The 11,810-nt window shown below is 40.1% G+C and overlaps 1 protein-coding gene across 1 annotated transcript; it reads right to left on the minus strand.

Annotated features, from left to right (window-relative positions):
- Positions 1–2,730: 2,730 nt before the first annotated feature.
- On the minus strand, positions 2,731–11,699 carry SKP2 (S-phase kinase associated protein 2). The gene is made up of 10 exons (XM_065739992.1): positions 11,627–11,699; positions 11,136–11,389; positions 10,203–10,314; positions 9,788–9,931; positions 9,120–9,254; positions 6,907–7,005; positions 5,291–5,418; positions 4,629–4,680; positions 3,851–3,958; positions 2,731–3,179 (listed from the first exon to the last, which is right to left on the minus strand). Exons 1-10 carry the CDS (start codon positions 11,632–11,634, stop codon positions 2,969–2,971), a joined length of 1,251 nt encoding a protein of 416 aa, XP_065596064.1. The 5' UTR covers positions 11,635–11,699; the 3' UTR covers positions 2,731–2,968.
- Positions 11,700–11,810: the final 111 nt, after the last annotated feature.

Below are 11,810 nucleotides of genomic sequence, written 5' to 3' on the forward strand. Positions count from 1 at the left end.
AATCTATTTCCAAAAGTGAGTTTTTTCAAACTACTTTTGAATGACAGAGACTTCTGTAACAGATGTTCTCAGTTTTAATGGGGATGTTTTCCAGTGTGGCCAATCCATGTATTTATTGCCAATCACAAAATATGAACTTACTTTTGTAGCTGTAGGAAGTGTATAAAGGATTTTTCCCTTACACTACATTAGTTTTTGTATTCACTTGGAAATGAAATTTAGAAACGGGTTTCAGTTCTAAGAAAGACCTGGTATTGATGAGACTTGTTAAAAATAAGCTATCACTGTGCTGTGCACATCTCACCTTTAAGTGTGCTGTAGACTAATTTATTCACCTTGTCTCCTGGAGTTATCTGGACTGCAGATAAGAGTAAAAGCAAAACAGCCAAATATTCTTTCAGAGCTTGGCGATTCTGGGAACCATCAGAGTAAAACTCTTACTATCTAAAATAATAGTATGCAAAATTATCTAAATGTAAAGATGCAAGACTTTGGCTGCACAGAATAAGGCTTTAGTTATTCCTAATCCCATCATAGCCTGTTAAGGATGGCTACAGTGCCTTTTGTCTAGTATGCTTGTCAGCTAGATATTTAGATTCAAAAAAACAATGCCAGTAACATTAATTTATAATTTCCTAGGACTTTACCAGCAACTCTGAGATTAAAGACTCACTTATGGTACTCAGTGTCCTTAAATATCTGTATAGATAAGAATTTCTGACGGAGATCCTATATGCTACGTACTTGTTCAGAGATGTTTGTGCTGTAATGTTTTAAAGAAGAGATCAGCCTGAGTTGGTTGTGTTCCTGACTCTTACTCGGAATGTTGAGACTAAAACAAGAGTGTTTAAAGTCCTATGGACCCAAAGTATAATCTGATTTAGGGCTTACATTTCACAGTTAAGTTCCTGACTGTTACATAGCAAAATGTAAACCTCACCTACTCATGAGTGGCCTCTACTGGTTTTGTCTGTATTTTAATTGCACTTCTATTGAAGCATTTGGTGGTGAATGCTTGATTTAAATAATAAGGATGGGTTAGACATCTATAATAGATAATCAGTAAACAGCTACCTTTTTATTAAAGAACTGTAAAATCCTTTGTTATAAAGGAAAGCAGTACAGCTTACCTTGTAGACAATGTTCTGTGACAGGGCTGAGTATTGGTGTAACACTGATTTAATGGGCCTGGACTGGCACTGAACTCTTCTACCTGCTGAATCAAATCCATGGTGTCATCTTTTAGTGCCAGTCCACACTTGTGTTCTGCTAAACTAAACATGTCATTCTTTGCTTTTTTTTTTAAAGTAAGTTTATACAGTATGTAATAAAATTAAAAGTTTAATAGATGCTTGAAGTTGTCCCAGGCCTGGTTTCAAATTTAAAACGTTTAATGTGCTCACATTACTTTCATTTACTGAGTGTGACATGATGATACCCTGTCCTCTAAACCACAGTTGTTCAGACAAGTTTCTGGTTTATTTAATCATGCCAAAGTGTTGGTGGCAAATCATCAGTCATTCTGTACAATATAGCAATTCCTTAGCTCTTTATTAAATGCAAAACAAGTTTTATGGGGCTACATCATACAGAGAGAGAATTACAAATACATACACCTTCCCTCCTGAAGTAAACTTTTTCACTGATTTAAGGCATGAATCTAAAACTGCAGACAAGCAATATTCCACACTACTTTGTTGTGTACTTACTACTAAACGTTTTAATCTTTGGACTGACTTTGGAAGAAGCTATACCTATGCAACAGCCCATTTACCACCTGCTGCTTTACCACAACAATGGTATATCCCCTACTGTTGCTCACTGCTTGCAAGTTTTGTGCTAGAAGACTTCAGATAATGCTTACTGTTATCCCTGTAATGTGCCAAGCCCACATCAGGACTGGGAGTGGGAATGGAGTGGGCCAGGTCTCTTCCCCCAAAGGCTGGGGGCAGATATTACCTGGCCCTAGTCTTAGTTGGGTTGTTAGTGGCTTTTTGGGTTAGTTATTCAGCTTTTCCTGTGACGTTAGCTTTTCCTGTTAGTGTGAAAATATGCAGGAAGTTAAATGATATTAGAAACTTAAGCTATTATAAAAGAGAAATTGATGTCTCTTTAATATCACCAAAGGAGTTCCTCTTAAAATTCTTAACAGGGCAGCCTGTTTTTGTTGCTGCTTGTAAGTTCTAGAACCAAGATACTTGCTCTTGGAATATTTTTTTTCTAATACGTAACGATTTTCAAGATTACATTCCTAATCTAAGCTCATTTAAGCAATGAAAAGCAACGTGAAGTCTTGTTGAAAGAATATTTATCAGCAAATTCTTTGTATTGCTTCTTACTTGTATAGTATTGAGCTCTGAAGAGCTTTCCTGTCACCCTCCCTTCCAGTGCTCTCTTATATTTCCAGAGTGAATTCAGACTCTTTCTTCAGTTCCTCTCCCAAACAGAGTAGCTTTGCATCTTAGTAGACACATCACTCATAATAATTTTAATAGTTTTGATAGCATTGTTTGAGTTCTGTAAACTCCACACCAGTGGAATTCTAGGACATCTAGCACCTCACTGATCTTTCCAGGAGTTGCAGAGCTGAACCCGGAGAAGGTTTAATCAAAAGCACCTTTACAACACCTAAGAAAAACCACAGCTGCATCAGAACCTGCAGCAGTTAATAAAGGCTGAAATAATCACTGTATTGAAACTGTTCAACAATTTTTTTCTTAAGTTGCTCTCCTTAAAGTTCTTTTTTTTTTTTTTTTTTTGCGTTTCTACAATTGCTTACAGACCATCAGATTTCTAAAGGATTTTTTTTTTTTATGAAGAACATAAACATATTTATAGAACTACATTTCGGCATAAGACCAAGATACAATACTTCATACACAGAACTGTGATTAGATGTGCTGTGATATTCCACTCCTCAAGGAGCTTCACTACACAGTGCATCCATGGAATCCATCATACGTGATCATTAACCACTAAGGCTTCTCAGTGACAACCTGCATTTGATACCCCAAATTTCATGGTTCTTTTTACTGCCAACTGTTGGCCTTGCAATAGTTGTAAAATGTGAACAATTGATCTTCATGCCAGGAAGCGTCTCCTTGAGGAGCTGTAGGGAGCTCTCAGTCACTATTCCGAATACCTGAAGAGTCTTTAGTGTTGGAATTTCACCAAGTTCTCTAGAAAGAGAGCAGTGAGAAGTTCATCATTAACCTGAGAGCACTTTTTGCAGTCTATACCCAAACTAGATAAACACAGTTCTACTGATTTTTTCTTGCTGAAGGCTACCATTTTTTACTTGAGGGCACACTCCTTCAGACATAAAACAGGAAAAAGCTGGATAGTTGTCATGTCATAATGAAACAAACAAACAAAAAGCCCACAAGCAAATAACTCTCAAGTTGTATTTCAGTGCCAACCAATAACTGATGCAGGTGCAGAGAAAGGAAAGGTATAAACAGACTCTGACACTGGTCAGCAAGTAATATCTACTCTGTTAACTTTTCTGAAGCCAGGTTGTCCATTGCTGTGTAATTCAAAGCCTAATTGATGATACTGATGCTGTCACTGACAGGACTGGTACTTCACAGTAATAGTAATGCCTCTAAAAGGACACATGAGGTACGTGCAGAACAGCGAGTTCCACAACTACACACCGAAACCATGGAAACGTTATCTCAAGTAATTTTGATTCCATTCTCTATTCTGAAATGTACACAATCACATTCTTTTTCTCCTAAATTGTATGGGTAAGTTTCAAAACAGTACTTGCAGTTCTTAAACCTAAAATAAAGCACGTTATTTTTCCCCTCTGAAACACTAAAACCAAAGCCATTCAGGGATTACTTACACTAAGGCAGCAGGTGATATTTGGTAGCATCGGCTAAGACAGAGATGTTGCAGAAAGATGAGCTGATGGAAATACTGGAAGCACTCTGGCTTCAACATCACACTGTCACTGTACAAGAGCAAATTCATTAGAAGTTTAAGTATAAAACAAAGAAAATTTGTTATCTCTGAAATTCAAGCTGAGAAGTGTAGTAAACATCAACTTGTTTTCCTTCCATTACTTCTGTATTGAACAAGAAGTACTCTAACCAACTTCTAATGTGCGTGTCAGATTTTGATTTTCACTGAAGGGGAAATAAAGCAAAAATTTTCTGCAGGTACATTTTCTGCAGCAGAAATCATGCCGTGAAAAGGTAGTTACTTTACAGTTTTTAATACTGTAACTAACTAGGTCAAAATCTTTATTTATTTTTAATAAAATCAAGAAAGTTCTGTGGCCATGCACTATGAAAGCTGAAAGAAACTGTCACTAGGGTACTATAAGCTCATAAGCTTTGCATGTATAAATGCTTCCTTTTATTTTACTTGTTGACTGCTACCATTTTCTAGTTAACAAATTGTTTATGTACATACTATTTAAAAAGAAATTTTTTAGTTAGTTACTCCAAAAGAAGTCACAACAGCTAGTAAATTTTTTGGAAGTTTAACCTCAAAAGCAATTTTTGGTTGTGCAATACTATTCAGCTATTAATTACTGCTATATGGTTACTGCACAGCAGTATCTTTATCAGTCCCCTGAACCATAAGGACTTAAGGATTACCTGCACAGGAGTTCTTACCTTAGATCTAAGTGGACAAGGAAAGGACATCTTTCCACCAGTGTTTTAACATCTGAAAAGAGGTCACAGTCAGCCCACCTTTCAGTTATAAAGACATACAAGCTTTCAATACCATACACGCTTTTATATATGCAACTGTTAGCAAGTGAACAGTACAACACTGATTGCTGATATTACTTGCCTTCCAAATTAACTGATATCTGTAGGATATTACACTGGGGTAGAACTTAAGGAGTTATTGTGCCTGTTCTTTTTTTGGATGACATTTTAAGAAGCCTCAACAGCAGAGACCTTACCTTAAGACGACTCCAAAAACTAAGCTCCCTCCCACAGTACCTGAAAGGCTGATTCACAGTTGAATGTGAGATCCATTCAATCTATCCTGCTTGCAGGACTTAGTTCAGAAGTGCAGACTATGCTTTTCTAGTGAAGACAAAATGATTTCTACCTATTTTTAAATTCAGAAGACAAATCTCACTCCTTGTGGCTAAGTTGGAAACATTAGGATTCTCTGACAATGCGAACATAAAGCTATACAGAACATAAAAATCATTCTTAGCGCACAGTATTTCTAATACTTACAGCAGACACCAACCAGAAGAAAACAAAGCCTGCTGCTTTTATTTCTTAGTGGGATAAAGATTTGCCATGCTGCTGTTTACCTGACATCTGTAGGTTCTGTCTGTATCCGCTTAAGTTTAGTTGGGTTACTTTTGAAGTAATGTGACTGACTGCTGTTTTGACATGAGTGGCTGTGAAGTCACACCAGGACAAGTTCAGCTCCTCCAACCTACAAACAAACAAAACATCTGTTTGAAAAAATAACTGAAATAGGAGTTTTTGCCTCAGAAGTATCAACTCTATTAGATATATATAAGAACTGAAACTGTGGTACATCTACTACCAAAGTTCCTGTGTTAATTATACAAATTTCTCTATGACAATAATTAAGCACTGGAGCAGGTTGCCTAGATAAGCTGTAAGAAATCTGTCTGTGGAGGCTTTCAAGACCCAAATAGACAAAGTCCTGACCAGTGCTGAACTGAGAACCCTGCTGTGAGCAAAGGGTCAGGGCAACTTCCCAAGATCACTTTCAATCAAAATGATTCACCACCATTGTAGGAAGTTAAGCTGTCAAGGGGAGACAATTCTTTTCATCTTGTACTTGGTTGGTAATGTGAACATGTTCCCACTGACTAGATCTTCACATTGAGAGGTAGAAATACAAACCTTTAAGCTATCACTTATTAGCATTGGTCAGGTGGCCAATTACACTTTATTATCATAAAACACTTCATCATTTTATATATGCAGTGGTCAGGTTGTGACCTTACCTCAAATACATATTTAACTGCTAGTAGCATATAACCAGTCAAAGTATTATTTTGTGTGCAGCTGCTGCAGGTGTAACCAGAAGACAAAGGCACAGTAAACAGCCTAACTAGAGCCCTTAGCTGTCAATCAGTATGTAAATTAAAAAACAATCCGTTTTTTTAAGCAGATGGCAGACCTGATCTTTATGCACTGTGCATTGCACAGAGGCTGCCTTTCTCTTAAGAAGCTCAGCATCCAAGAAATCAGGCCAAGCAGTAGAAAGCAGTCACTACCCACGAGCAGCAGAGCAAGATTAAAGTTTTGTCTGTACACTGGTCTACTGCAGTTTGATTAAAAATATTATTTTGCAGAAACAAATTAAGTAGCTCGTCCAGCATCTCACAGGAACTCAGGGAAGAGATCAGGGTGTAAATCTCAGATCTTCCATCTACATTTTCTGACAGCAGATGGTTTAATCACAGGACCTGTCAATCTGAACACAGTGCTTCATAAACTGAAGAACTGTTTCATTATGGAAGGAAGAACATGTTTTCTGCCATTCTCTGATTGCATAGGGAGCTCTTGTACTCCATGTTTAGATGGAATATTTCTCAAACTTGCATGCTTTCACTCTTTGTGAGAATCACATACTGCTTTCATTAAGAAAATCAAATATACAAGATAATCAGATGGAGGTAGAGGCTTCCTTTAAGGATGATTAAAGAGACTCACAAATCATTACCGAAGCACTTCTTTGCTATTAAAGAGGAAAATAGCTTGATGGAAAGAAATCATACAATTATTCATGTAATAATCAACAGTTAAGCATTTGAGAACACAATATGGCTTCTAAGAAACATACTAACAGACAAATACAACTGGAATGCCTATCAAAAAATAAAAAGGGCAACTCCTCTCAGGAGTTAACAGCAAGTAGGAATAGCAAAAACTAGTTATGTCTTACATAGAACAGCTGCTTAACATCAGTTCCAAGGCTTCTGCAGAAAACCCTGAGCACCCACAGAGATTTAGTCGTACCAGACTGGGATTCTTAGCAATGCTCCTGCAAAGAGGAAAAAAAAGGGAGAAATCTGATAAAATGTTGGAACACCGCTTTCCTTGCTAAGATACACACTGATGTTTAAAACATTCCAGGCACAGAATTATTTGTTGAATGTGCAGCACTGCATCTTTAGTAAACTGACATGAGAGTCACTAAGGATCTCAACATCTTGCTGCATCACAGCACAACTTGGATGCTTGTCTATTTACAGGATGTTCTTAACATGTTGGCATATTTGTAAGACAAGCTGGACAGGAAATAATTCCTTTTCTCCTTCTTCTGTTACATCTCATTGAACAAACACCATGACCTATTCAAGATCATTGTACCACTAGAAAAGACTATGCAGTTTCCCTACAGAACTTACTAGTGAAGACCGGAACAGGTTCCTCAGGTTGATGGTGAATGATCCATCCTTCCAAAATGAGCACACTGGTCTAGCTATAGATGTCCATTTGCTCTAGGGTAGACAAGATGACCTCTAAAGGTCCCTTCCAGCTTAAATGATTACATGAATCAATCATCTCATTTTGGAAGTGTCATGGTTTTATTTTTGGCATTGGTATTCCACATCATAACATCATGTAGTGTAATAGGAGTTAAAGAGTTAATGCTCCAGCTCTGTGGATGATTGATAGTTCCAGGTATACCTGTCTCAGAAGAGAAGAAGAACTACATTCCCCAGAAGACAGTGCGATGCTTTGCGTTCTTACGTGTTTCCGCTCAGAGGGAAAGATAAAAACTGTCTGCGGTCACGGGACGCTCTCTTTCCTTTGGGATGGACTCAGCAGTGGGTGCTCGCTGCCGTCCGCCTTCAGCGTTAGCGTAAGACCTTTGGTTTATCGGACACTCTCTCTTGCTCTTTTTATTTATTAATACAATATAATTGGAATTGAAGCTATATTGTGTTATTTTGCTTTCTGATAACTTATTTAGTAAATAAGCTTTCCTCCTCAGATCGTTGCTACTGTTTTGTTTGCCCATCTCCCTTGTCCCTTCCCCCCTTCCCTTTTTCTGGGGCATGGGTCCATGGGTCCCCCGCACCAATTGTCGCAGAACCAGGCTGAACCTGCCCAGTAAACTGCTGACAGGAAGTCACTTCTCCATTAGGCAGAGGTTAGTTGAGAAAAAAAAGAGACCACATTTACAAATAGCATTCTGCTGAATGCATTTGTTTGCTGGACTGGAGCAGCCGTGGAATTGGAAAAGCCTAGAAAAACCCTTGTACCCTCTATATTTGTACACAGGGCAATAAAGCTCATAACTGCTGTCTAATTTGTAAACAACTTACAGATGCTTTTTATTTGACTTCATAAACCAAACAATACTGGTTTATTTGTGCTCTCTTTTTTCCTGGTATGAGAAAAGCATCAGTAAACTTGAGCACCCGGAGTGTTAAGCATCTAACCTGGTTCCCATCACCTCCATAACCACATGATGTTATTGAACTGGAGGTTGACTGCACACCCATTAGTGTTTTTCCTGTTTAGCAAAACAGTTCATATGCTCGACAGAGTCTAATTTTTCAGATAATTTTTTCAGTGAAGATTAACAAGGAAATGAGAAGTGGTGCAGAAGCACAGAGCACCTGGTAGAAGAGTTGCTGAAATTCCTTAAAATATAAAAGAATATGTACTAAGTGTAAAGACGTCCTGGGAGCACAGAAATTGGAAAATAAAAGTAGCTCTGCAGTTTACATGCAAGAACAGTGAAGGGAAACAACCCCTACAGAGATAAGCAGTTCCTCCAGATTACAAGTACCCTGAGAAATTCCAGGAAAAAAAAAAAGAAATATATATAAGTGTGTGTATGTAAATATATATGTGTATATGCGTATACATATGGATCTTTTATCTTTATATATATGTATACACACACACACGTATATTTACATACATATATACATATATACATCTTTCCCACCTGGTCTCTTCAGCAGATAGGAAAGAAGCAGCTCATGTAACCTGCCAGCCAACTCCATTCAGTGCCTAGAACTGGCCATTTCAAATGACTTCCACAAGGGACAACTCCAACTGCATTCTGTCCCCAGCCTGCACAAAAGAACGGCACTAAACAGAAGATATTTACAGAGTATACCAAATCATCTCACTCACTTGATGATATCATCAGAAAGTACTAATCCCTCCAAGCTGAGGTTCTCCAGTCTTTCACAACGACAAAGAATAGTCTGGAGATCTGCAACAGACACTGTGCAATTTGACAGATCCATATGTTGAACTCTGAGAGGTCTATGAGAGGAGAAAGCAAAATTAATAAAACTGCATCAAAAAACAACTCTACAAATTCCACACACCATAAATATATCCAATATAGCATACAAAGCTTACAGAGAGGAGCTGTATTTGTGAACTTCAGCTGCACACTGTGCATATTACTAAGTTTGCTGGCTGTACAGATAACGTATCAGCCAAAACTGCAGAAATTATATCTTTCCAGTACTGTAAGTCTATCCTGCTAGAGTTACACAGGTTTTTTGAGGTTCACATATAAAAATGCTGTTGACAGTTCTTGGTTCTACAAGAAATAACATGCAAGAGCACGATGGTGCAGGAAACATACTTACAAATATCACATTAGCTTATTTCTTAGTAACTGTCTGATGAAAACAGATCTTGTTGGAGTGCATGCCTAACCACTGATCAACTATTCCACACTCCACAGAGATGACGAACACTACTACTGGTGAAGATGTTAAGAAAAAGAATAGAAACACTGAAGATTTGAGACAGTTCTAGAACTCGGTATACAGAGAAAGCCTTACTTCATGGTTTTAAACAGCGGATTCCCAATACAAGATCTTGGGCAACGGAACACAGTAACACCTACAGGTAGCAACTGTCCAATAACTCCTGGCAGCAGACTTCTACAAGTCAGATCCAGAGTCTGCCAGAGAGATTCATCAAACCTAAGGAGCAGAATGTTACTTGTTAGCAAGGAAAGGCCACATCTATGCGTACAACTCCAGAAACTTTTCAGACTCATAAGAGATTGAGAGGAAGAAAAGCTATTTAATACAATTTAATAATGCTAAAATAGTTACACTTTGAGATTATATATACCTACAACACACACACAATAGATTGAATTACACTTGAACACGCAAGATGAAAACCAAATCACTTATTCACCTATGGAAGCAAAGTTCTTAGCACTAAGTGTGGAGAAGTAATACTTACGAGAGACGATGCCACCTCCTGCATACCACAGAAACTTTCAACAAATCGTTTAGGGGCAAATATGCAAAGATTGCCAATAACAGTTCATCTGGAAGTTCATCCCAAGAAACACCTTTAGGGAAAGAGTGAACATGTTCTAGTTAAAGGTAGTGCATTTCTGCCTGCTGATGTCTTACTCATCTGGGTTGCCAAAAGGACCACTACTGTCTGCCCCAGGACTATATGTACTCCTTATCCCTCTTTCATCTCTTCATTTTAAGAAATATACTTCATACGAAGTATACACTTCAATATACTGTCAGCACCCCAGCTATTTCCTTTTTACTGTAAAGCCTGTACACAGGAAGGGAAAGAGATATCTAAAAGGACTCCTCAGGACTTCTTGTCTCTTTTCTCTCCTGCTGAAAAGCCCATTCTTGCCTTATGCTCCTAGAAGGGAGCTGCAAAATGCTATTCAAAATATCCCCCAGGAACTGTTTAAGGAGGTGTGCAACCCCAAATTCTCACAAATAGAGACACAGATACGCTACGCTGGTGCCTAGGAAAAAATTCTAGATGTTGGAGCTCAAGAACAGCTGCCTATGACCCAGAGCTCATTCACTGAAAAGCAGGAGTGTCTGACGATATTCCTACTGCTCTGATGACACAGTTCCTCCCCTGCCAACCCTGAGCCTCCACTGCACCTTTCCAGAAATGATCCTTGCACCCATTACAGTCCAACCCCAATGGAGTGGAGTTGCTGCCCAGTGACACCCTGCAAGTGAGAGATGCGCATCTGGATTCCTGTGGTCAGGAGGTCTGAGTTTCTCAGTTCTAAGATTTCTATATAAAAAAATTCAAGTCCCTAGGTTTGAAAGTTACATCGGGGAGGGCTGCAACAATAGTTTGCATTCTATTAGCGGGGTAAACGAAGGCAGGGCCGCCTGCCAGCACCTGGCTCTGCCTCTCGGAGCAGCCGAGGCCTGCGCACGATGACGAACTCCTTCTCCTTCACCTTCGGCCGTTTGTGGGGAGTGCAGGTCGGCAGCAGCGGTTCCTGCGGGGTGTTCTCGTTGCCCAGCCTGTCCTTCCTCAGAACCGAGACCCCCATGTCGGAGAGCAACTCCGAGGTCTTACTGGAGTCCCAGTCCCAGCTGAAGCTAGCGGAGACGTTGCTGTCGGAGGAGGGGATCTCCTGGAGGTGCTTTCTGCAGAGAAGAAGGGATTCTGAGACTCGAAGAAACGCGCGTTCACCGTTCGCCGCTCCCCCTCAGCGCCCACCCCGCGCAGCGTGCGGGAGAGCTGTGCGCCTCAATGACCCGCGCGCCTCAATGACCCGCGCGCCCGCGCTCCCCCCCTGCACCCTCAGCATCGGTTGCTCCCCACAGAGCCACGCGCCCTCCCACCCTCCACGCGAGGGCTGCCGCAGCACGCGGCGCTCGTACCTGAGCATGGCGGCAGATGCTTGGGCGGGAGAGCCCCACTCCGCGCACCGCCCTCCGAGTGGCGCGCCCGCCAGCAGCAAGGCCCGCCCGGAAGCCGCTAGGCGCGGGCGCTGCCGGGAGACGTAGTCCGCCCCGCCGCATCCTGCCCCGCCTCCCCGGGCGAAGGCGGTGACGAACGGTTGGC

This window comes from Cyrtonyx montezumae, unplaced genomic scaffold, assembly GCF_038088225.1.
Source record: "Cyrtonyx montezumae isolate F1298 unplaced genomic scaffold, pur_monq_1.0 scaffold_25, whole genome shotgun sequence".
Lineage (NCBI taxonomy): Eukaryota > Metazoa > Chordata > Aves > Galliformes > Odontophoridae > Cyrtonyx > Cyrtonyx montezumae.